Source organism: Penicillium maclennaniae, assembly GCF_028827695.1.
Source record: "Penicillium maclennaniae strain IBT 15551 chromosome Unknown utg000007l:1.0-4884863.0:1.0-4888362.0, whole genome shotgun sequence".
In the NCBI taxonomy this organism is placed as follows: Eukaryota; Fungi; Ascomycota; class Eurotiomycetes; order Eurotiales; family Aspergillaceae; genus Penicillium; species Penicillium maclennaniae.
This window is the reverse complement of record NW_026623219.1, coordinates 1058492-1083772: the sequence shown is the minus strand read 5'-3', so window position 1 is coordinate 1083772 and position 25281 is coordinate 1058492. Positions and strand designations below refer to the sequence as shown.

The window sequence follows — 25281 nt, the reverse complement described above, 5'->3', positions numbered from 1 at the left end:
TGAGGATCTGCGGAAGACTGGGGCATCAATCAGCAGGAATTTATCCTATTCAGTGGCCTATGAGGGTCCAATTGAGCTACAAATTCCTACTAGTCACTTCATGTGCCCTCTACAATATCCCAAGGCCCCGAACCGCCTGTGGCCACGCAGTAAAACCTAACCACAAATATTGTCTGTGTATGTGCACTTCCGTGTATCGTGTAGGATCCGACACCCCTTTCAACCTTTACTTTATCGTCACCAATCATGGAACTTTGTGATTTGATAGTATTTTTTTGTAACATACAAAAGCGAATCTTGAATCTTGTGACTTTGTGATATATTGGACCGGACAGCTTGATGCTTGTTTTGTATCATGCCAGATGACTTCGAAGTCGCTGCCGGTCGGCTGAATTTATTATGAAATGGGCTAGGCATCGAGATCCATTGATTCTTCACTTTGGACTCGACTGGAACATTTTTCCCGCGATGACCCGTAATTGTTGATAAACGAGAGAGTGCCCGCATTCCATGATGTTTTTTTTTTTCGAATTTTGAAATATTTCTGTTGCGCTAGATTGCGGTCCTTGAAGGGCCGAGATCATTCTTACCAGACTTATGTTGTGCGCAACAATACAAGTCATGCTAAATCCAACGAGAGAGAGAGAGAGAGAGAGAGAGGGAGAGGGAGAGAGAGAGAGAGAGAGGGAGAGGGAGAGAGAGTCGGGTACTCATGTACACGACTACAAAAGCGAAACCAAACTTTCAGTCTCATTCAATCATTGGTGTTAAAATATAACAGAAGTGAAATCTAACATGGTATCAAAAATCATATCAACAGCAAAAACCAAAACCCACACGCCCTATTTTACCCCCAGAAACCCCTCGTATGAATCACGCATGGCCATCTCTCAATAAAGAGGCATAGGTGACTGATTCGCATAATCCACATTATTTTCCACCGACTCAATGCGATCACAGCAAGTACCAAAAATCCGATCCCACAGACGAGTCTGCTTGCCATAATTATGACTCTTCTTCCAGCCCTTGCGATGATGCAGGTCATGGTCCTCAATCACGAGCTCTGCGTTGAACCAGCGCAGTGCAAAGCTCAGCGTGGATGGCGGGGTGGCGTGCACGCGCAACCCACTGTGTCCCGCTAGCTCTGCGAAAACGACGTACTGGTGGCAGATCCACCATTCGTAGAAACCCATCGGCATACCCATGAACCGCATCGTGAACCAGGTCATTAGCGGGATGCCTGCGATATCGAAGAACTCCTGCTCCATGTCGGCGTATAGTGTGAGGAGCGGGTTTGGATGCTTTGTGAGATGGTGGGTGCGGTGGTATTTCCAGAGACCGTCTACGTCGTGCATCAGACGGTGGTACCAATAAAACCAGAAGTCGAGGATGATTCCGTAGAGACCGATTTCCAGCGGTAGCCAGGCAAAACTCATTGATGCTGGAGCTTCGGCGACGCGGTAGGCGAGTAGGACGGTGAACATGGGGCGGAAGGTCGAGGTGGACATGAGGGAGCGGACGACCTTGCTCACGCCGATGTCTGGGACGCCATCGCGGGCGTGCTTGTCTCCGTCTAGGAAGCCGTGGGTGTGGCCCAGGCGTCGGAGCACATGAAGTTCGTGGATGGCGATTGCTTTGAAGGATAAACTATATAAGATGAAGGCGCCTAAGCGGCCAAGGTTATGGCCGGTATATTGGACGTAGGCGTGGTGAAGTAGAAGGGGGATCACCGCGTGCGTGAGTACCCAGCGATGCATAGACCAGTCTGGTACATACGGGACGGCGTCTTCCTTTATGTGGGTTGGAACCTGCTGGTCGAGATGTTCGGGATGGATGCCCAGTACTTCATAGAACCAGTGGAATAGGGTCCACTCTGAGCGAGCTTGATGCCGCCAGGTGGACTTCATCGAGTCCTTAGGGTTGCGTTCCGCCATAATGAAAAGAGTCCGAATGCTGGTCAACAACGTCGGGGGGTTTTTTGATGGGCTTAAATGAATCTGGCGCTGTCGATCACTTTGGCCCTAGTTCGGCATCGGCGCGCATGTGAAGCCACAGCCTCCGCAAATTTGGGACTCCCCGGAGCCATTTGCCCTCTTTGGGAAAGTCGACATGACGTCGAGCTCATAGGATTCCCCAACCATTTCGCAGCCGCTTCCACTAGCGTCCGCCTAACTGCGAGACGAATGCCTGACTGGGTCCTGGGATGGTTCCTGGGCTGGATTGGTTCTAGTAGGAGACACTCGGGCCGCTATGATGGGACCATGATGAAAATGCACCGCACATGCTCCTCCGGGATCTATTGAAAGAACCCAACTGTGTTAAGATGAATCTACATGATCTTATGTAAGTAGGAAGGACGACATAGGAAGTACGAATCATGCAGAAGACCGCGTGGCACAAAATGTCCGACGGAAGGCTCCTTGTACCATGTAGTACCATATACCATGTGCGACTTTGTACCCTGGGCGACGAACGCGCCCCTGAACAGGTCATGTGACATCCCCCGCATTGAGGGTTCCATGGTTCGGATCAGGGACACGGAGTCCAGGTACTGTCAAGGCCCCCTTGAGGAAGATAAGTTGTCATGCATAGAGATCAAGTCATCCATGGGAGGCTATCAGTGCTTTAACGGAAAGATGAAATATAGACATGCGGACTGGACTACGAAGACAAAGCGGATCATCCCAGAACTGTAGTAGGGGCGGGTACATACAAATTGAGCCGTGCCCCATGTGAAGAAGCAAATATATTGATCGATAATCATAAAAATCTAGAACACAACCAGACACGTGCGAGTCACGGCGATCATGATCTAATAGACCATCCACTATGCTCTGAGCGTCTTGCGTGGCAACAGAATGAACAACCCGAAAATCTCCAAAGATGTATGTACTCTATGTACCGAATCCCCTTTGCCCAGGATATGAACGAGCACCCCAAAATCCACCAAACAAAGGACTGAAAAGCCCAAAAATCATGAGTCATGACCATATAGAATAAGAAAAAAGAAGACAAACCCATTAAATGGCCAGAGCCAAACCCGGAAGTTGTAGAAATTGAGCAAAAACAGACCAAGAACCGGAAACCACAAGTTGGAGGTAAATGAAGCCTCCATCTATGCACATGCAGCTGCAATGCCCGAATAAAAAACAGAATCAAAATAATGACGAAAACTCAACGAGGATAAACAGGCAGACGCATTCGTTTATCAGATGGGTGAATGCCTCGGTTGAGGAATCTGCCCTCACATTCCCCCCACGCCACGCCCGTTGCGGTAATCTATGCGCGTCTATGCGGCAGCGGTCGCGGTTTGAGTCTCGGTCTCATTCACCTGGTTCACGTTGACTGCGTCGATGCCTGTCTTCTCGTTCTCAGTGGAGGCAGAAGGTGCCACGACGTCACCGGCTGGATTCTCGTTGGACTCGGCAGAAGTCTCAGTTGAAGGCACCGGGATGGTCTCCCGTCTATCCTTGCCACTTTGGCTGCCCAGCACCTCGATGTGGTCACCCTTGAACAGCATGGGTCCCTTCAGCATCTCCTTCTTGCCCTCGGGCGAGGTCTGCTCGATGCCCTGGAGCTTCGCCTTCGCTGGCTCGTCCAGGTTGGGCATGTCGCCCCATTGCCACTCGAGTTCGCCACCGTATTGCTTGGGGATGCTGGAGGGCTCCATGAAGGAGGTCAGAGTCGGCTTCACCTCGGCGGCGGACAGAATGAAGATCTTCGAAGTAGTGCCGGGGTCGAACCAGCGCTTGATCCAGCCCCAAACGGTAGGGAAGAAACTTGGAGCACCGATGATCTAAAGTGAGTTAGCAGATGCACGATGAAGGAATGTAGCGAGCGAACATACGAAAATGCGATCCAACGTCTCGGGGTAGTGAGCTGTTGCCAACACACTGGCATCCTGCATGTGGCTCTTCAGGTTCCAGAATTGCTTCAGTCCAACGCCGCCCACATCGACAATGTTAGTAGATGTGACGATGGGCGTCTCGGGGTTAGGTCGCGCCAGCGTCGAGCACAGCGGCATAACAAAGTTGAGAAGATTCTCATACAAAGCGAACAAGTTTAGCAGACGAGCCGGGACGGAAGAAGACTTGTGTGTCTCGGGGATACCGGTGGTCGCCGTAGTGTTGAAAGCAGCCACAGCCTTGTTGTCGAGGTGGCGGATCTCGAAGACGTAGACGGGAATGCCGCGGCGATCACGACGACCGGTCCACTGAGGATACTGTAGCATGGAGTCAGTCTATAATTTTTCTATCAGCCGAACTCCAAGCGGACCACCTACCATGCGACGAGCAGCCTCGTATGAATCCACGCCAATATGCGCATACAGGTCCTCGATCTTATTCTCCTTTCGCCAGTCCTCCGTATCCTTGAACTGACCCCAGGCAGCCTCGACATCGAACTTGCGAGCTCTCAGGAAGCGCCTATATCAACGTTTCATTGTCAGCCATGTCCCAGACTGGGGGTACAGAACATTTTGGAACACGGGACCATGTAACATACAGCATAGTCGCATCATCATGGCTTGGCGGCTGAGTCTCGCCACCCTGTTCCACACCAGGTGTATAGTATTTGCGCTCAGCGCAGACAGTCTTGAATTCGACCAGTTTCTCATCCTGCCCCGGCGTAAGGTGGTGTAAGTGTCCAGCGAGCCACGCAGTGCCCGCAGCTTGATCGGCGGAAGCGGACGGATCATTCTGGGACGGGGACGCGGTACGCGCGACCGAGGCGTCCGCTTCGGACGCCTGGCTGTGGTGGGACTTCGTGCGCCAGAGCATTTTTTTTCTAAATTTCTCTCGTCGGGGGTATGTATGAAATTGGCCCCCGAAAAAACAGACGGTGGCGGAGATGTCGGGGAGAAAGGGCGGTCAGCTGAAATCTTAGGAGTCCCTCGAGACCCAGCGGCAACCAGGTTCTGGGAGGCCGAGGCAACGGAGTCGGGTTGAACTATTGATATGGCACCAGAGTATTGCTAACTGACAGATCTATTGTTGGATGGGATCTGCCACTCCATGCTTGATCTAATTAAACTAAAGTTAATTGGTGAGGAGTTTCGGCAATCGACGGCGCCCACGAACTGCAGGGGCGAACCCACATAGGATGAACTATGCGTGGATCCGAGATCAGATGGAGAAGGAAAGAAAATGTGAATAGCAGATTAAAATGGCATTGTGCTGAGTGCCATAGCACGTGGTATTTTCGTCTCAAGCCGATCCCGAATTTTATGCAGAATGGTGCGATCTCATTCCATACTTTTCCAAATAGATACAGATAAATTTTCCAGCTTCAGACTTAGTCCTCGGTCAGATCACCATACTCCCACATACCGAGGCGCTCGGCCTTGGCCTCCTCCTCGAGCTCACGCAGGGTGTTCAAAGTATCAATGGAAGCACGCTCCCACGCCTTGAGCTTACGAGGCACCATCGCCATGCCCTCGGAGATAATGTCGGCGTTGATGCTCTGGTCGAGGCTCTTGGAGTTGGTGGGGTCGAGAAGAGTGACGTGCAGAGTGCCCTCGGGGTCAACGTAGTCGACGTTGGCGACGAGCTGCCGGTCGCAGGTATGGTCGGTCACGAAAGCAACAGCATCTGCAAGGTAGTCAGGAGAGGTGGGGAACTGTAGGAACGAGAGGGCGGCATCGACAGCCTGGGGGCGCAGAGCCTGGCTTGTGAATTGGGACTGGGTGAGAGGACGTAGGCTGCTCCAGGGCAGAACCTCAGAGTTACCGAAGTCGATATAAACAACCTCAGCTTGCTCCTTCTCACGATCGTTGCGGCGAACCTTGGCGCGGTACCAGTTACCGTCCTCGCTGAATTGAGCAGCAACCCACTCACCGGCCTTGGGAGGTCCGGGCAGGGGGGTGTCGTTGGCCTTGTTCAGGTGGAAGGAACGGAACGCGCTCATCAGCTCGGTGAGAGCGTTGGTACCGGAGCCGATCTGCTGCAGCTTCAATCTTCCAGATGCCGGATCAACGTAGGTGACGGTCACATCGCGGTAGTCCTTGCGGCGCTGGCCGGCAGCGGCTTCACTCTCTCGTCGCCGCCGTTCGCAGCCTCCGACTCCTCGGCCTCAGCAGCCTCCTTGCTGGGATCCCAGTCGTGCCAAAGACCCTTGCGAGCGTCCTTAGCCCGCTGCTCAGCCGCAAAGTACTCGTTGGCGTGACCAGACTGCTCAGCCGAGTATGCATGTACGGTAGCAAGACCCTCCTCCAGAAGGACCTTGGTGAAGTTCTCCTTGTTGATGTAAAGAGTTCCAATGAAACCACCAACCTTATCAATCGTCTCAACGTCGATCTCAACGTCGCGCTGCATGCAGCGACGGTTAGCCAAATCGTGGGCCTCCTGACCAAACGGCTCGCCAGCCTCACCCGGCCCGCGGGCAGATCGAGGAGCACGAATACCGGAAAGGACGAGGGTCAACTTGGCGTTCTCCCGGGGAACAATCACGGTGAAACGGGAAGCAGACTTGACGAAGTCGACAACAGCGGGGATGCGCTTCGAGCGCTGCAGGATGCCGACTTCCAGCTTCGCCTTCTGGACGCTTTCAGAATAGTCCACAATTTGCTTGGTCTTGGGAGCCTTGGGCGACCACATGCCCTTGTTCTCCTTCTGTGCCTCGGCCTCAGCGGCCAACAACTCATCGTAGTAGGGAGCACGGTCGTTATCATCCATGCGATGACGGATCACGGAGGCATATCCGGCTTCAACCATGGCCAGACCAACATTGACGTTGCCCTGCATGACAGTAGCAACCTCACGCTCCTCGAAACCCTCGTTGGCGGGCTTCTTACCATCAATGGTAACCTTCACAGCCTTGGCAATGACACGTTTACGGAGGTACTCCTTGGCCTCGGCAGCGAAAGGAGCCTGCTTGGGGTCAGAGGGCTTGGGCTGACGGATGCTGGTAAGGCTGATCTTCTTCTCCTGGCCGGCCTTATTGCGAATGAAAAGGGTATCGGCGTTCAATACACGGGTGACAGTGTAGTCGAGAGCAGCGGCACCGCTACCCTTGGGAGCAACGTGTCCGGTAAAGACACCCTTGCGGGCAGCCTTTGCACTGAGCTCCGCCTGGCGAAGAGAAGCCATGTCACCACCAAGCATAGTAGAGTGGTGATCCTGGCAACGTGCCAGACCAGCTTCGAGAAGGAATCGAGAGATGTTGCCCATTGGGTGCAGCAGAGTAGCGACTAGCTGGCCCTGGGGAGTAACACCGACCAGGCAGACCTTGACCTTGCGCTGCTGCAGACGAGACTCAACAAATTGAAGAGCCTCTTCGCCAAAAGGCTCACCAGCCTGCTCCTTACCCTCGGCAGTTGTGCGCTTCGTCGAAGGTGCTCTCACGCCCGCCAACGCAACTAAAGTCTGGAGGTGCTCCTGAGGCGAAAGCAGCAGGCGCAAAATGACACGATCACCGTTCAGAACCCTCTCAACAATACCCTCTAGCTGGCTGTTGCGGTACTGGTCCACCAATGCCTGGCCATTAGACAATTCGTAAGAGGTCTCAATCTGACCATTGTCCGTGCTAGACCAAATACCCTTGCCCTCGTTTTGAGCGAGGGACTCAAGGGCACGCAATCGCTCCAACAAAGCCAAAGTCTCCTCAGAATCATCCGAGCGCTTGCCTGCCTCCTCGCGGACACGGGTCCATCCCTCCTGAACACTAATATCGGGAAGCTGGGCGTCGAATCCAGGCAGCTTAATGATACCGTACTCGCGCTTGGCGCCGGTGGGGATGGTATAAACGACGTGGAACTGAATGACCTTGCCAACAAGGAGCTCACGAAGGAATTCACGGGAGTGGAAGCCGTAGGCCTATGATTGGTCTGAGTTAGTTCACCTGCGCTGCCTCCGATCATGTCAACAGCTTAACAGAGCACCGAAGGTTTCCAAGGAAACTCCGGAGAATATCTGCCAATTGAGCCAATTGGAAAGGACCAAATACCCACCTCATCGCCCTCTCTCTTTAATCTCGGTGCGGACACATAGGCCAGACTCAGGATGCGTTCTTGTGAGGGATTGGTGACATGCGACAGCACGACCGTGTCGCCTGACAGGACGGACTTGACGCGGGCTTCGAAAGGCATTGAGAGGAAACAGACACTGGCCACCGGTGGTAACACAGATGACAATGATGAAGAAAGAAAGAATAGAAAGGGGAAAAAAAGGACGGCGATAAGAAGGGGTTCGGAGTCGAAACGTGGCCGGTGGTTGTGGGGAAAGCGGTCTGGGGGCTCCGGGCCACATTATTGTGTAGTACATTGTACGCCGGTGAGCTCTACGAGGCATCAAGTAGGAAGTGTACAATGACGAAGTGGAATTAGAGGAGCACAAATTGCAATTGACGTTCATTCATCCTAGCCAGGGTACTATCCTGAACTTTTCATCTCAAAAAGAGATGGGGGATAACAAGACCCGACTACACGTGTAAATTGGGGGCGTTTAAGCAGCAATACCAATGACACCTGTACAACAATTAGTATCTGTAGATTGCGGAAGATCAAGTGATCAACCCGATTTCACTTACCGCAGGCGGGACGGAGACCAGCGTTACCGGTCTTCTTGGACTCCTCGGTGCCACCCCTGCCGAGATCATCGGTGCCGGCGTGAATGACTAGAGTACGGCCGAGAACGCTCTCGGCGCCGATCAGCTTGACGAGCTTGTCCTGCATGGAGCCGGTAGCGTTGCCCTCGGCATCAGTCTTGAAGTTGCCAAGGTCACCGACGTGGCGCTCGGAGTCGGTGGGAGCGCCGTGGGTCTTGCCGAAGGGGTTGACTGTGGTATGTTAGCTGATCACTCTGCCATTGCTTAGACCTGCAGGACATACAGTGGGGGCCGGCAGAGGTGCAGCCGTTGGTGTTGTCACCGAACTGGTGGACGTGGAAGGCACGCTCGGCGTTGGCATCGTGACCGGTGATGTTCCAGGAGATGGTGGTGGGGGAGTTCTCATCAGCCTGCTCGAAGGTGACGGTACCACCAATCTTCGCGTCTCCGCGAGGAGGACAGCAACTGCGTCGTATTAGTTTATAGTCCATCGCTCATAAGTCATCACTGATAATCCAGCCAAAGTTGATGCTTCCAGAACGCGGGTGGAAGGAATGGCCCGCATACCCCGAGCTCATTTGAGCCCCTCGGGGTTGCAACAGCAAATGAGCTCGATCAGATCCGGCTGAAGCTGAGATCCCAGGCCAGTGGAGAGGAGGAAAGCAGCCGATAGGTCCGCAAAGGATCCCCCAAGGTGCTCGAATGTGCTCATCCCAAGGTCCTTGCTGGGGTATTGAGGTATTTGGGGGTATTGAGGTATTGTGGGGTATGGAGCTCTCGCACTTACCAGCCTTAACCATGATGACGAGTTGGATGATTTCTTGATACTTTGTTTAAAAATCGAGTCTGGAAATCTGAGGAGAAGAAGAGAAAATCCTCAGGAGGCGGGCGACGCAAAGATAATAAGTGGATGATGTTGACGTGACCCATTACCGGGAAACACCTAGCTCTTGTATTGGTACCTAATGTAGCCTTCTACCTGTGTGTGTAGATCAGTACCGATACATGATTACCGCGTGAAAACAGACCCCCACCTGCCTAAGCGGGCAGCTCTTCGGAACGAGGGGAAATGACATAATGCCGTCGAGACCTCTACGGACATGACCACGGTATCAATGGTATCGAGAATGGCTGGACTCAGATCGGGTCAATCTACATCGATCATGTTTCCCGTCCAATGCCCCTTTGCTTCCCTGAGTATATTTTCTTCTCGGTGTCGGTCTACGGGTGCACCCGCGGCAAGTCACACCGTTCACCCCAACAGAGGCGCTGCGGGGTTCATCTTTCGTCCCTAGTCCGCTCCGGTGAATAAGCCGAACAGGCCAGATCCTCGCGCAACCAGGGGGGTCTCGGAACCTTCGGCTTTTTGCCTTTCCGACACCGGGGATTCATACGCATAGGGTTTAATCAAGTTCCAAGGGGGTCAAAGAAAAATCAATTTTAGATCATGAAAAAATTCATCAATTCGTATCTACCGATTCCACAGACATTTTGGAGATCGCCAATTTACAAATAAAGTCTGTAAAACAAAAGAGAAAGCGAGAAACATGGAAGAAATTAATAAACCCCAGGGCCGATCACTTAAGCCTGGATCTTAGCCTTAAGGAGCTCCTTGAGGGTGACGGCATCAGCAGCGAACTTGGAGATACCCTCACGGAGCTTCTCAACAGCCATGGCCTCCTCGTTGAAGTCGAAGCGGAACTCAGCCTCCTTGTGGAGGTACTCGCGCTTGGGGATGTCGAGAGAGAGGGCATCCTTAGCGTCGAGCTTCTGGGGGACGGGCTCGGTGGAGTTGAAGAGATCCTCCAGGAGATTGGGGGAGATGGTCAGGTAGTCGCAGCCGGCAAGCTCGGTGATCTCGCCAGTGTTACGGAAGGAGGCACCCATGACAATGGTCTTGTAGTTGTGCTTCTTGTAGTAGTTGAAAATTTCCTGAACGGACTTGACACCGGGGTCCTCCTGGGGGGTGTAGTCGCGCTTGTGAGCGGCCTTGTACCAGTCGAGGATACGGCCGACGAAGGGAGAAATCAGGAATGCACCGGCCTCAGCGGCGGCGATGGCCTGGACCAGGGAGAACATCAGGGTCAGGTTGCAGTTGATGCCGTGCTGGGACTGGAGGATGTGAGCGGCCTTGATACCCTCGTAGGTGGAGGCGATCTTGATGAGCACGCGGTCCTTCTTGATGCCGACCTCCTCGTAGAGCTATTGGAAAACAGAGTTAGCACGCGAAAAAAAAAACTATTGCCACACCGGGGGATGTGACACGTACCTTGATGATCTCAAGGGCCTTGTTGACGGAGGCCTCAGTGCTGAAGGACAGCTTGGCATCGACCTCGGTGGAGACCTTGCCGGGGATGATCTCGAGGATCTTCTTGCCGAACTCGACGAGGAGACGGTCCAGGGTGGCGTCGACCTGGGCGTCGAGGGAACCACCCTTCTTCTTACCGTAGGCCACGGCGGAGTCGATGAGAGCGGCATACTCGGGCTTCTTGGACGCAGCCAGGATCAGGGAAGGGTTGGTGGTGGCATCCTGAGGCTTGTACTTGCCGATGGCTGTGGCATGTTAGCAATCTTCAACTTAACGCCATTCGTAGCGGGGTTCGATATAACGTACTGGCGAAGTCACCTAAGGTACGCGTGTTAGTGGAGAGCTCGACGCATGCAGATTAATCGGTGGGACTTACCAGAGTCGCAGACCACGACAGTGCCGGTGGCCTTGAGCTGCTCGAGGAGGAAGACATGATGTGGAGATGCTTGTTGAAGAGAAATGGATGAGATAGAAGATGGTCAAGAAAGAGAATGCGGGAAGGAGGAAAGTGGCGGCACGAAGATATTTAGAGGCGGGCAACCGTGGACTGGAAGCGCTGAGCTAAGAGTACATACCTTCAGTATGGCCATCCCATAATGGACAGAAGTACCGGAAGGTGGGATGGGCGAGTGGGGCCCAATGACGCTGCACGATGAAATCACCGGCAGAGGCAACCCCTCCAAAACTCGCCGGTTTTCCAACGTGTCAGGAACGTCAATTCCACCAGCTTCCGAACAGCTCCATTCCTCCCCAACTACAAGCGGATCTTACATTGAACTACGTAGACTGTTCTGCCATGGAATTATTTGATCTTCTGAACATGGCTTCAATTGAAACCGGACAATCCCCAACTCTCAAGCGCGGCGCAGTGTGCTCCGAACACGCCAACCGGAGTGTGGTCGACCGGTCAACGGCCCACTACAGTACGGGGCTGCATCCTGCTCACCGGAACCCGGTTAAATATCCATCTCGATTCCGTCTTGTGAAGGAGACCCGTGCTTTCGGTGCCCATGCTAATTGATGCCATGATATAGCGCTATCTATGCTGAAGTTCAAACCCAAGAGGGGAAACTGCGGAGGAAACGGACCCAAAATGCCCATGGAAGAAAATAGAACGCCGTGCTCTTTGTACCTGTGTATATTTGCGGTGAACCCCATCACAACCTGGGAGTCCCCCCCAAAGTTGCGTGGTTTGTTCAGTGTAGCCGGCCCGCGCGGGAATGGGAGTTGCAGGAGCAGGATCAGCGCCGTTGGATACAGTTCCACTCGTACTGACGGCCAAGGATTAGCGCTATGTTCACGATACTAAGATTCGATGATGTTGGAAATTACTCACCACTCGGCCTGCCTCGTCCCCAGTATAAACCACTTGGGGAAGGGCTAAAATGCAACTGATCCCAGCGGAAATGTTAGCTCCGTTGTCGCGGTTGCTGTCGGTATGATGTAGCTGTCGAATGAGTTCCAGCTCGAACCGGCCGCCATGTATGGCCTTGCTCCAGATGTTCACAACACCGCGGCTGTGGCCGGTAAAGACGAGCTCGCGCTCTAGCCATTCGTTTTGAACACCTTCGTAGAAGACGCAGGATAGCACGTGGTCGTCAGCTGAATCGCACACTGGTTGATCAACAAGAAGCTCTCCGTTCAGTGTATACATGGTTATGCGTTTGCCTCGACAGACGATGATGTCGCCAGTAACGTCGTTGATTCGGGCACAATCGACGATTCCATTAGCGGGAAGCGCTCGCACAAAGCATCGTCTGTTCAGATCCCACAACATAATCTGGCCATCGCTGGACGCGGAAAGCAAGGTACTGAAGGATCGGGAGACTGCAAGCGTGGTAACCGGGGCACGATGACCGAACAGTGATCCGATGGGCTGGAGGTCAACAGACCTAGAGCCTGTCGTGACCGTCCAAAGGGAGATTGTACAGTCCGTTCCACAGGTGACGAGTGTTCGCGAATCGGCAAAGCTAGCGTGCGAGAGCTGCCCGATATGTAGGTGTTCAAAATGGCCAAGCAACTTGCGACTATCCGTGGCATAAAAGCGTACACTACCATCAAAGAAGCCCCATTCCATGTAGTGGTCAAAGCTTGGTGGGACGTTGAGTCTCAAAGCAGCTGTGCAAAGTAGACGGTCTTGCTTCATTGAGAGAGTCGACACTCGCTCCTCGATATCAAGAAGCGAAAGTGGCATCTGGGTCAACGACTCCGCGAGTGTATCCAATCGGGGTATACGATGCCGCTGATCTTCACGTTGAGCATGGGCCCGCTGGAAAATTTGATGAGGTGTTTGTCCAAAGTTGTGGATTATGCCAATCGTAGCCAACTTATCCACTGGGTCATCGATAGCATCCAAGTCTTTCGCCCCCTTGTAGGACAGGTGGTGGAAGACATTGACTGCTTCAACAGCAGCCTCACCCTTCTGCTTGCTACCAAAAACGAGATCAATCCATTGATGCAGGTTTTCAGACACGTACGGGCTCTCCAGTGCCTCGCGGTGCTTCTCAATGAAGATCTTCGGATCACCCTTAGCCCAAGGCGGTAGCTCAACCGAGTCAATGGCTGTTGTCATGTTTTGGAGAAGGCCGAAGTCGTATTTGTTGGAGTTCACAAGAAATTCAGGGAGATAGAAGAACTCAGGAATCAGTTCTCTCACATCGGACATGTTGTTTCGCGATGCGGACTCCCATGCTTTGCGGATAGAGTAGAAAAGCCGGTCGGCATGGTCGAAAGTGCCGCCTTGGAGAAGAAGATAGGACTTGACGAATGGCTGCAGCCGAATGAGGTATGAACTAACGATCATGGCCGAAGAGTAATGAGTTCCATAGTGGAAGGGCGGGGCATTGTCATCACCCATCTCTGCAAATGCATTGTATCGCTCTCGGAAGCCAGCTTCACGATCCGGTGCCTGACAACCCATAGGCTTCGACAGGTCACGGAATGTCTTCGGATTGGTCAAATCGAGCTCTTCGCTAGTGTAATCGGCTAGAACCCATGGGAAGACAGGATATTGGGTCAAGTCGTTGAAAGTTCGTCCAGCAAGCGTGTTGATCAACATAAGATAGTGGAAGTTAGAGATCTCGCCCCGAAGCCATTTCCGCGTCGCCGGATTTGATGCCTGGTGACCAAAAACGCTAGCAAACTTCGAGCCGAGGGACTGTGGCGCATCTTCTTGGCTACGCAGGGTCTCGTAGCGCCAGATATCCTCCGGCCGTGAGTGTCCTGCACTTCCGGTGACTTGCGGCGCTTTGGAACCAAGCTGGTTGCTAAGATCATCTCGGACCCGCGGGGAAAAAAAGGTTAACAAATAGCTGGTACCATCCGTGAAGAAGATTTCCAAAGCCACATCACGGAAGAGGAATCGACGTTTCGAGACGCTAACTAAATCGGACCACTTCCAGCTTCTTGTCTCATGCTCTTGGGAACGACGGTCGTTGGACTTTCGGCCAGCAATCATTCGCACGTACGGATCGCGTTCCTCGGATGGAGCTTGCCAGACATTGACAATCTCGCCATCTGCTCGTTGGAAGAAGCCGTCTAGAATGTAGATGCAGTCTTTCCCGATAATCAGGAGGCCTTCCACGGCCTCGAGACCGATGATTCGAGACAAGTTGCAGACATTTTGAACTTGGTCACCTCGTTGCAGAGACCTCATCACCTTCCGGTTCTTGTCTTCGTAGTCTTCAAGCTCGAATTTCGGATCGTCGATCATCTCGAAATTTTCTTCGAGCATGCTACGATTTTCGCCGTCGCCGTCGCCGTCTTGACCGTCTTCTTGCTCAAGATCTTCGACGGATGGGGGTTCGGCTGCCAAGTGAGTCGGTGTTGAAGATGCTTCACCTTCAGACAAGGCGCGCATGCGAGTGTCAATCTTGACTGCAGGTGGCTCAGAGGCCTTCCGTTTTGGCCGATACTCTTGTCGTTCACCGGACTCATCAGGGACGACGCGCAATCGCATACGACTGCGACCCTCAGTTTGGTCAAGTCTCCATTTCTTCTCCTTGTCCTCTGCGAGGAGGCCACCTGGTCGCCGCAGATCCAGCAAAAGTGTCGAGAATGCGGACCACATGAAAGCCGAGTTGTCTTGCGAATCCTGCTGCGATCTTTGCGACTTCAAGAACTCAGATGCCGAGATGTTCGAGATCCAATGGGGTAAAGTGGCATCATGCTTACGAATCACCTCTTCATCAAACTTCTCCAGATGGATCCAATGCTTGAGCCTGTCTTTACGTTTCGAGATGCGGTTCTTGGCGGAATCCTCGCTCTTTGCGTTCTCCTCCAGAACGAATGCCTCCCAAGACCGAGACATAGTGCCAAAGAATAAAGCGTCAAGGTCGTCTCTCTGGTCGTCGATCCATTTCAAGAACGACTCATCCTCGAATCCCACGAGAGAATCGAAGCCTTCCGCGAGTCTACGCTGGAGCGGGACAGGAACATTGCTAAGAATGGCGGTCATCTCGTCCGGCCGTTGCACGAGGATCACTCTCCAGAAATTTGCAGCTGCTAGACGGACTTCATGGTCATCACTGACCAATTTAGTGTAGAGTAAATAGCAAACCAGATGGAGGTATTTGGACTGGGTCTCAGATGCCGAGAGAAGAACAACCTGCCAGTAGTTCAGACGCTTCAAAACAGATAAAGCTTCTCCATCTTCCGCGTCTGACAACTGAAACAGAACAACCCTATAAAGAGTTGACTGCAAAGTCGCGACTGCCTGGCTACACAGCCGAATGCTCTTCAGAGGTGAGATGTCAGGCCGTTGGAGATACTCAAGGATGGACCCGACACTTTCTAGCGTGGCTGCTGCCCCGTCCATGAACCAACCTTCATAGACCGCCTCAGCAAGGTGGGTAGCAAAGCGGCCAAGGTTTGTCAGAGTTCGAGGTTCTTGAAGAATGCGAGGTTTAGACGAGGGCAACTTCTGCAAAGTCGACAGCAGGCATTTGAAGATCCACGAGATGAAATATGCATGTTGATCAATAAATCCAGGTGGCGTCTTGTGATACAGCCCCAGCCCAGAAAAATCTTTCCGCTCTAGCAGTTGGTCCTCAAAAACAGCGAGAACCAGTTCGAAGACGGTCTTCACAAGCGGATGTTGTGTTGCAGCGACATCTGCAGTGAATTGAGGGTCAATTACACGGTGGATGCGCGCGGAAGAAGGCTGGTGTCTCTGATTGGAAGAGACAAGTATGAACGATCCACGACGCAGGATATCAGTACTCTCATCAGGAGGACTGCATGAGAACTCGACGGTGGAGGTTTGTAGGTTTGCCTGTGTAGTGACATTGCTGGAGCGTGGTCGTATAACCAAGTTGCTTTCGTCAAAGCTAAGCCCACTACACCGGGAGTTCATCTCAGTGCTGGGACTGACGGTATCTGAACCAACGACTACAGGATAAAGAATGGCCAAAAGTTCCTGCACATAGTCAGACTGAGCTGTGAAATCCCGGAAGACTTGTGACTTGGAGCGTGCTTCTCCTAAAAATTGAGCCACAGAGGTCAAAAGCGAAAGTCCGTGCTTTGTCTGGTCCCTCGAGGCGACATCTAGCCAATAATCATTAGTTAACATTTTCGACAATCCATACTTCATGTCGATACTTACCTGCCAAGCTGCAAGAAGACATCTTGGGGCGGGCTGTACTAAAGCCATCTGCCCTTGCGGGGCTTTGTTCTACTGCATCACTGGCCAGAACAACACCCTTCAGTCCACTCTTGAGCATCCCCATGATCACCGGCAGCATTTCAGGGTAGACTATCTGTAAATTCCCATCCCCAAGAAAAAGATTTCGAAGTTCTGAGACCTTAAAAGGACGATCAAGGTCCATGAGAGCGATGTCTCGGCCAAACAGAATGGACAAGCAAATGGGCCATAGAGCAGGAATGTTCCACCACCGTCTCAGGTGATGGCTCAAGACTGTATATCCGCCATTCTTCTCGGAAAATTTCTTATTGTAACCACTTCCATGGACAACAAGAAGTCTGGCTAAGATTTTGGATGCAAGAACCACGATTTCAGGTTCGTCTTCGCATGAAAGGTACAAAAGCCACTGTTTATTGTCAGCATAGTTTTACTGCTCTTCATAATATGTACGACTAACCTTGTTTGTGACCGCCTTCGCAAACTTCTTCAGCGGTGCAAGATCAATAGGGTTACACAGGATGGAAGCATACAAGCGCATCATCTCTGTGCCCAAGGCAAGCGCTGATATGTACTTATCGGAGTATGACGACTTCGATGAGCTTGGTCGGGACGATGCTTGTGCGAACCGGATGCTTTTCTTCTTCTGGAGACTTGGAGGTGGCTTCGGCTTATGAAGTGCATAGGTGATAGACAAAGCCAGAGAGCGGAGGAGATCGGGGGACAAGTTGCTCTCAATCAATGATCGAAAGGATGATAAGCACGGTTCAAGTGTCTCTTGTGTCAGCTCACCGGTCTTCAGGGTCTCAACAAATTTCTTGTTCACGCCTATTCGTCTGTCAGCTTTAGTTCAAAACCCTTAACCAGTCTTTGGACCATTGAGACGAAAGGGCATGGAAGTTACTCACGCATGCGACCAAGCCGCCTAGCATTGAATCGGCGGTAATTGCTGTCCGTGGAAAATACCTTGAACTGCGAATAATACAGTTTGAGCAATGGAATTTCTCCAAGCCTCCAGATATCCATATCAACAAGGAGAATCCGATAAGCAAGGGGGTTCGTGATAATGGAATGGTTTGGGTGCTCAAAGTTGTATCCCACAAATGCAAGCGTGAGACGCAGCAAATCAAGAGTCAATGCATTTTGCTCTTCAGGGCTACATCCAAGCGCAATCACTCGATGGTTTCCGGCGAAGTTACCCGAAGAGAAGCCAAGTTTCTCGCGCAACAGGGACGCAAGAATGCCATAGCCGTTCTCTCTCTCCATGGCCTCACTGTTCCGCCAGTTGTCTTGAACGGCCTCGTAAAGCGCCTCCACGGCCAGACGAATTGTCTCAGCAGTGTTTGCCGCCTGTATCAGACTCAAGTGCACGGCAGCACAGCCACCCAAGCACCAGCTAGCGTCGTCCAGCGACCTTGGAACAGCAACAACAGGATCGCCGGTCAGTATGCCAACTCCCTGTGGTTGTGTTAAGCCATCATTGATAGCTGGAGTAGCTCCGTTGATGGCGACGGCATTTCCGCCGGCTTTCGTTAGTTGATGGAGGCTTTTCGCCGCGTTTCGAGACAGACTTTTGATGAGTTGGGATTCGTCAACGTTGTTGCAATCGTCGTCATCAAGTACTGCAACGGGGGACACATTGATCAGAATTGAGCTCTCGCGGACCAGTGTACTAGCGCGGCGTCTAATGGCAGTGACAATGTCAGAAGACTCTTCCTTTCCAGGATGAAGGTGCTCATTTCGGAGGTTAAGAGTGGCAGACGCTCTGTATGTCTGGAAAGAGCCCAGGGAGTCTTGGAAGTTTCCAAAATATCGAGGGCCTAGATTGTAGAAGACAGCCACCATATCATCGCTGAATGCTTCGTCATAAAGGATGCCATTTGCAAGTGACCACCGAGAGGTTGAAACGCCCTTTCCAAGGCGCATAGCTAGATCTTGGGGTGTTCCAAAGAATGCTTGTATCCGCGGAGGCCTGGTGGGATGGTTATTGACTGGAGTGGCAGGGTAATCAATCTTTAATTGCTCCGCAAATTCACCATCTATAAAGAGAGATGCTCGGGAGGATGATGAAGGCTTGGGTCTTTTGTGAACCAGGCAAATGTGATACCAGCGACCTGACTCGAATTTGGTTGACTTGAACCGAACACTGGGGCGTGTTCCACGGATTGAAGTCTGAAGGATGAAGTTGCGCGTGTCCTTCTCTAGATAGGCAAGAAGGAAGCACGTCTGACTGGCATCAAAGGCACCAAAGACTGTAGTATGGGTGTTTAAATCAAAATCGTCGAAGCGGACCCAAGTTGCCAGAGTGTAGCCAGCAGAAGCGTGTGGTGGGAATGGACGACCCAGGGTCGCAAATTCCACGGAACAAAAGCCATGCAGAGACAAGTCAAATTGTATTGACGGAGGCTCCTTGGAATATTTCAACGCCGAAAGAAGGAATTTGAGTACTTTGGGACTTTCATGAGCTTGGCGGTATAGAAGCACAGCATCATCCAAGCTACCCATGCCTTGAACGCTCAGATAGCGAGCCAGATCCTGATAAAGGGCTTGTTCGGTATCGGACCGGCCGTCATCGAACAAGATCGGAAGGATAGAAGTTAACATCCCTGTGGCATGTAAAGCTACCACGTTTCTCCGGGATTGTGCCGCTAATTGGCAAAGACATGCGGGAAGAGCGAAGCGTAGGAATTCGTGCCCCGAGGACGAGTGTGCCAACCAAACACGGATCATTGGACCCAGAAGCTCTGCAACCTCCACAGTCTCGGCAGACCCCAAACACCGGCCCGCTGCATCCTGAAGTTCCTTTAAAGACCCAGTCCTCTTCTGAAGCTTTGCACCCAGTGTTCCAAATACACCTGCAACTGTTTCCTGGCACAAAGCGGCTGCAAGGACAGCGCCGTAGAGTTGTTGGGCGTCGCTCTCGACCTTATCTATCTTCCCAGCCAGCAGGTCAAGAGTTCTTTCGAGGACTGCAATCCCACCTCCAGCTATCCTGCGGGCGAAATATCGTCGGTTGCCAAAATGATCCTTCAATCCTTCGGCCAGAACTCCCAGGACATCCTTGTAGACCCCCAGCAAACTTTTCCTCTCATCGTTGGATAGAACCTCGGCATCGTACAGTTCCACTAGCTGGTCGGCAAGGTCCAGCAATGTCTGGAAGCCGGATAGGTGCCGGAATGCATCTTTGGCGGTCCGCGGGCGTGCGTCATCGATAAAGGTGTGTCGGAGACGGAGGAGGGGTTCTGTGGCCGCAAGTGCCCGGGAAAGAGTGATGGCGTTACCAGCACCGAGGCCCTTGAGCTGGTCAACAGTGGGCGCAAGCTCTTCGGCTAGCCGGTCGATCGATCCGGAGGGCGAGGGAGGGAGTGGAGGCATTGCCAAATCTTATCCACTGATCCGATGGCGGGCAACCACCAGAGACCGTGATAGCGCGATTGGCGAGCAGAGTGAGGCGGTCTGCATGTGTTGTATTTTAGCGGGTCCAGTCAAGACACATGAGAACAAACACTTCGAACTAGCGTCCCGAATAGGGCCGGTCCCTGCCGCCAAATTGCGAACGTATCAACACTGGGGAGAGGATATCAGGTGCCCAGTCTTGAGCGATGGGGCTGAGCGGACGTGAGGCATGGCAATTTTCAGGGTCGGCCAGGTCACTCAGTGGGTTACGAGATCGTCGTTTCGGATGATAAGACACACGATAAGCCTACGGTTGGTCCAGGGAAGTGTGGAGTAATGCTGCCTAGGACTATTGTACTGTACAAAGGGCGCTGAGCCTTGTCTTAGGTGCGTGGCTATACGACCAATATATACTCGCGTCATCCGAGCAGAAGCACGCGACTCCGGAAGACGAGTTGCCTTGGAGATCGTCCCGGAGTCTCATGCCCCTGCCCTGCATCGACCCAGGTACCCGGTCGAAAACCGGGAATGGAAACTAGCTGACAGTATTCCAAGGTGTAGCTGTCGTTGCAGCTGCGTGTCACAAGGGAGTGATACAGTAAAGATAGCGAAGATCGCCCGATAAGGGAACCTTGGAAGTCACGCTGTAGGAGCTTCTTTCGAGGGGGCGCCTCCTCATGACAGTACGTGACAGTACCGCCCACCCCCGGAGTAGATGTCCCCACCGCTAGGCCTTGCACAAGCTGTAGATCGACGCTCGGCGGCAATCGACTGGTCATCCGACGGGGTTTCCGTACGGTAATCGCTCCGCTTGCATCATCCTTCTCCGCCTTCCCTTTCGTCTCCCCTTGATAAGCTCCGCTCTCGTTGACTCCTACCTCTTCCTTCTCCTCATCTCCTCCTTCCTCCCCTTCCCATCCAACTATCTATCCAACTTATCCCATTATTCTTCCTATCCCTCTTGTACTCGCTGCGTCGTACAAACCTATCCGCCATCATGAAGGGCTTATTCGGCCTGGCGTTGCTTCCGCTGCTTACAGCTGCCTCACCTATGGTAGTGGACTCCATCCACCACGGAGCAGCCCCCATCATCTCCTCTACCAACGCCGAGGAGGTCTCGGATTCTTACATCGTTGTGTTTAAGAAGCATGTCGACCCGTCGGCTGCGGCCGCTCACCACAGCTGGGTGCAGGACATCCACTCCACCCAGGGCCGCATGGAGCTGAAGAAGCGATCGCTCTTCGGCTTCGAGTCCGATGCCTTTACGGGCATGAAGCACACCTTCCACGTGGCTGGTTCACTGATGGGGTATGCCGGTCATTTCCACGAGGATGTTATTGAGCAGGTTCGCCGCCACCCGGATGTAAGTAGTTCCGCCTACCATGGAACCCCCCAGCAGCCCAAACGACAAAACCAATGCTAACATGCAACTGTAATAGGTTGAGTACATTGAGAAGGACTCTATTGTTCACACCATGAGCTCCATTGAGAAGAACGCTCCCTGGGGTCTGGCTCGTATCTCCCACCGGGACAGCCTCTCGTTCGGTACCTTCAACAAGTACCTCTATGCTGAGGAGGGCGGTGAGGGTGTCGATGCCTATGTAATTGACACCGGTACCAACACTGAGCACGTTGACTTCGAGGGCCGCGCCAACTGGGGCAAGACCATTCCCGAGAACGATGCTGATGAGGATGGCAACGGCCACGGCACTCACTGCTCTGGCACCATCGCCGGTAAGAAGTACGGTGTTGCCAAGCAGGCCAATGTCTACGCTGTTAAGGTGCTACGCTCCAACGGCTCCGGCACCATGTCCGATGTCGTCAAGGGTGTCGAGTGGGCTGCCGAGGCTCACATCAAGAAGGCCAAGGATGCCAAGAGCGGAAAGGTCAAGGGCTTCAAGGGCAGTGTCGCCAACATGAGTCTGGGCGGTGGCAGCTCTCGTACCCTTGATCTTGCTGTTAACGCTGCCGTTGACGCTGGCATCCACTTCGCCGTCGCTGCTGGCAACGACAACGCCGATGCTTGCAGCTATTCCCCGGCCGCTGCCGAGAAGGCTGTCACTGTCGGTGCCTCCACTCTGGCTGATGAGCGTGCTTACTTCTCCAACTACGGAAAGTGCACTGACATCTTCGCTCCTGGTTTGAACATCCTCTCTACCTGGGTTGGCAGCAAGTACGCCGTCAACACTATCTCCGGTACCTCCATGGCTTCTCCCCACATTGCTGGTCTGTTGGCCTACTATGTCTCCCTGCAGCCCGCATCTGACTCGGCCTTTGCTGTCGAGGAGATCACTCCCAAGAAGCTCAAGGATGCTCTGATCACCATTGCCACCTCCGGTGCCCTGACTGACATTCCTTCCGACACTCCTAATGTAAGTCACATGCGAGAAGAATGACTTTAGAAGAATTTGAACTGACATAACTCTAGCTCCTTGCCTGGAACGGTGGTGGTTCCTCCAACTACACCGAGATTCTCGCCAAGGGTGGCTACAAGTCCCGCTCCACTGGTACCTCTGTTGAGGACATTGAGACTCGCATCAGCGGTCTTGTCAACAAGGCCGAGAAGGTCATCGACCAGGAGCTTGGTGCCATCTACAGTGAGATCAAGAAGGCCGTTATCGTCTAGAGTAGACCTCAGACCCGGTCCTGTCTGTGACGGGACTCTACACATGGGCATTTGGATGAAGGGTTAACGGCGCAAATCGTATTTTCTTTGGCTTTATCTATTTTTCGTTGTTTTGGGTGGTCCACGCATCTCCTGCGCACCAGACTGTCGCGTCTCTCTTTTACCATTACGTACTATATTTGTCGACATCCATATATTTAAACTCGATTTAGAATATGTTTGGGGTTTACGTCCAAGCCTTGCACTATTAGCGGGAGTCGTGTATCATTCGTACAGTTTAGACATGGCATGAACCTACATCGGGCCATCTGATGCACGTCCTGGTCTGCTTCTCCCAGTCTTGAGACTGGTCATCCGCTCTCAGTTTATCACCAAGTTCTACTTCATCCGATCTCTCACCCCAACTACCTCATTTTCTGTCGCAAACCCATCTCCGAGCTGCTACCACATATGTGTGATTTTGTGGTATATGCACAGTAAGCAGGTTCAGGAGAAGGTTCTCGACTCCAATTTAGACCCAGGAAGGTGCGTTGTTCGACCTGGAAGTGGGTTGCGGGAGATTGCAAATTAGTTCAAAGTCGCAGATATCATATATTCTCAAAAGATCATTTAGCTTCTTTGTTTGCGTCTAATTTTCTCATATAGATATACAGTGGCTGTGAATACTCTAGCTACGAGAATGCAAATGCTAGATGTTCTGCTCACCGAATAATCAAGACCGTAATGGTGATCAGAGATTTTATTCATAGAGAGGGTTTTGCCTTCAGGGAAGGTCTCGCTATCGGAGTTTGTAGTATATTGATATATACTGAATCGGAGACGGATGTGGGAAGAGCATCAGTAGCTACGGTCTTCTCGCTTATAGCTGCTGATGTCCCCGAAAGCTTCCCTTAGGAAACCCTATGTCAAGTACCAAGAATATTGGCAACCTGTGAAAGCACAAACAAACGGCCCAATCGAAACTTACCTATGCTCTTCTATTGTAGATTGGAGTAATCAGACTGCACGAGACTTTCGAGAGATTATAGCATAGCCTATGCAAGTCTTTGACGAGAAACACTTGTTGTGGCAGAATAGCAAGACCTATAAGCACTTGGCGACCATGGTCCAAGATGTACTCGGTATAAACACTGTGAAGAACGTCTGTTTCGGGCTCGGTGATTTTTGCCGCTCCGCACCTAAATGGCTAAAAAGGCAGCACGACTCTTAGGATGAGAACTCGGAGTTAGAAAATATGATAGACTGCATGATCTAGTATTCGATGGCTCTTACTATCGCTCAACTTTGTCGTGGCAATGAAACATTGCTATTACTTGCTTAGGACCCAGTGTATACAGAGGTCGCAGAAGATATCTTGACTAAAAAGGAATTCAAAATTGTTAGAACTCACGGTGCAGGAGGATTCGCGGAAATCGACGAGGACTCTATCATAATATCACCCTTTGCTACCGCCCCAGTCAAGCAGATTATCGCCGATCTTGCTCGGCCTGTGCTTATTAGATCCACCGGCTTTGAAGTCTTCAATGGCAATGAGTAAGTTCGTTTTTATCGATCCTCGAATCTGTCTAACCATGGCACTTCACAGAAAACCATTGGCAGATGCTGAATCTCCGAGAACAAGGCAAATGTGGCTTGATTATGATGCCTATAGCCTTCCAAGCCATTCTGATGACGTTGAAATATGTTCTGTATTGAAAGGATTACATTTATATTGTAGACTCTAGCGACCTCTGGATTCGCAAGGAGCCTGAGTTCACAGACTTTATATCTAGGGCTGGTGGATCACCAACCATCGCAAACCTGAAATGGATTTCAGAACGAGAATCTTTTGTATATGTCAAATTCCTGCTACTTGGTCTCCCCCATCCCTTGTGCCCATCCCTTGTGCGCTGCGGTGGACTCCCCGACAGAAGATGAATATGATAAACGACTTGCTGACCTTGAGTCCAAGTGCGCCAAATATCAGTCTGTTGTTCATTATGTGAAGGGGTTGTGGCTTGTTCATAAACAGACATTTGTGGTCGCCTGGACTAGGCAACATCTGCATCTTGGAAACGTTGCAACTTCACGTGTCGAAGGCTTACATGCCTTTTATCAAATAGCATATCGGATCCTCATCCGGCAGCCTCTTGTCACATCACGCCCGATTTATTCAAAGGTCATCACACAAATTACTCGACATGCTATTAAGCTTATTGAGCAACAGTTCCAAAAAGCTAGGTACGTCACAGAGCGTTCACCTCTACCAGCATGCACCAATGTCTGGACTGTCACAATGGGCTTGCCTTGTGCTCATCGATTGACAGTTCTTCTTCAATGCAGTATCACGATTGAACTTCAGGAGGTCCATTCATTTTGGTATACGAATGCTAGGCATTACTCTATATATCTACCCCTTTTTGGAACCTCGACTGCCAAATGCACTATTCAAGTCTCAGAGAAAACAATCTCCATTCGCAGTGCCAGGGAGGATAGAGAAGCGTAATCGATGCTCGTTTGAGGTGGGTGTGGGTGAGGCAAGTGATAAGAAAGTCAATGGGGAGAAGAACCAGAAGAGGGCAGTAAAATGCTCTAACTGTGGGAAAATAGGTCATGCTTTGCGAACATGTACTGTAGCAAGGAACGCTTGATTTTTATAGACTGTAAAATGAGGAACTGTGAATTGCCTTTTGCGGTTGCGTTTGCCTTGTCGGCTCTGGCGACCCAATACGCCATCATGCAATCTCTCTCCTTCGCCCGGATATAAAGACTCGCGCCTCGCGATGTCGGATT

At 51.9% G+C, this 25281-nt stretch overlaps 6 protein-coding genes across 6 annotated transcripts; 2 read left to right on the top strand and 4 right to left on the bottom strand.

Moving 5' to 3' along the window:
• Positions 1–890: 890 nt before the first annotated feature.
• N7477_007615 (sterol desaturase family protein) lies at positions 891–1934 on the bottom strand (the record flags this gene model as incomplete). Its single annotated transcript, XM_056969278.1, has 1 exon — positions 891–1934. The coding sequence occupies one exon, from the start codon at positions 1932–1934 to the stop codon at positions 891–893; it is 1044 nt and encodes a 347-aa protein (XP_056819310.1).
• A 1355-nt stretch (positions 1935–3289) lies between these two features.
• N7477_007614 (SEC14 family lipid-binding protein) lies at positions 3290–4778 on the bottom strand (the record flags this gene model as incomplete). Its single annotated transcript, XM_056969277.1, has 4 exons — positions 3290–3796; positions 3848–4222; positions 4283–4424; positions 4504–4778. 4 exons carry the CDS (start codon positions 4776–4778, stop codon positions 3290–3292), a joined length of 1299 nt encoding a protein of 432 aa, XP_056819309.1.
• Positions 4779–5292: 514 nt separating this feature from the next.
• Positions 5293–9032, bottom strand: N7477_007613 (putative transcription factor (Snd1/p100); the record flags this gene model as incomplete). The annotated part of the gene is made up of 5 exons (XM_056969276.1): positions 5293–6009; positions 6030–7811; positions 7946–8070; positions 8524–8772; positions 8825–9032. The coding sequence occupies 5 exons, from the start codon at positions 9030–9032 to the stop codon at positions 5293–5295; spliced, it is 3081 nt and encodes a 1026-aa protein (XP_056819308.1).
• A 1090-nt stretch (positions 9033–10122) lies between these two features.
• N7477_007612 (Beige/BEACH domain protein) lies at positions 10123–19862 on the bottom strand (the record flags this gene model as incomplete). Its single annotated transcript, XM_056969275.1, has 10 exons — positions 10123–10743; positions 10811–11094; positions 11156–11167; positions 11226–11262; positions 11425–11603; positions 11938–12120; positions 12182–16393; positions 16452–16896; positions 16948–17315; positions 17396–19862. The coding sequence occupies 10 exons, from the start codon at positions 19860–19862 to the stop codon at positions 10123–10125; spliced, it is 8808 nt and encodes a 2935-aa protein (XP_056819307.1).
• Positions 19863–20880: 1018 nt separating this feature from the next.
• On the top strand, positions 20881–22509 carry N7477_007611 (S8 family peptidase; the record flags this gene model as incomplete). The annotated part of the gene is made up of 3 exons (XM_056969274.1): positions 20881–21246; positions 21323–22255; positions 22312–22509. The coding sequence occupies 3 exons, from the start codon at positions 20881–20883 to the stop codon at positions 22507–22509; spliced, it is 1497 nt and encodes a 498-aa protein (XP_056819306.1).
• Positions 22510–23893: 1384 nt separating this feature from the next.
• N7477_007610 (uncharacterized protein) lies at positions 23894–24233 on the top strand (the record flags this gene model as incomplete). Its single annotated transcript, XM_056969273.1, has 2 exons — positions 23894–24042; positions 24095–24233. Coding segments are annotated over 2 exons (288 nt in total), but the record flags the coding sequence as incomplete, so codon positions are not given.
• Positions 24234–25281: the final 1048 nt, after the last annotated feature.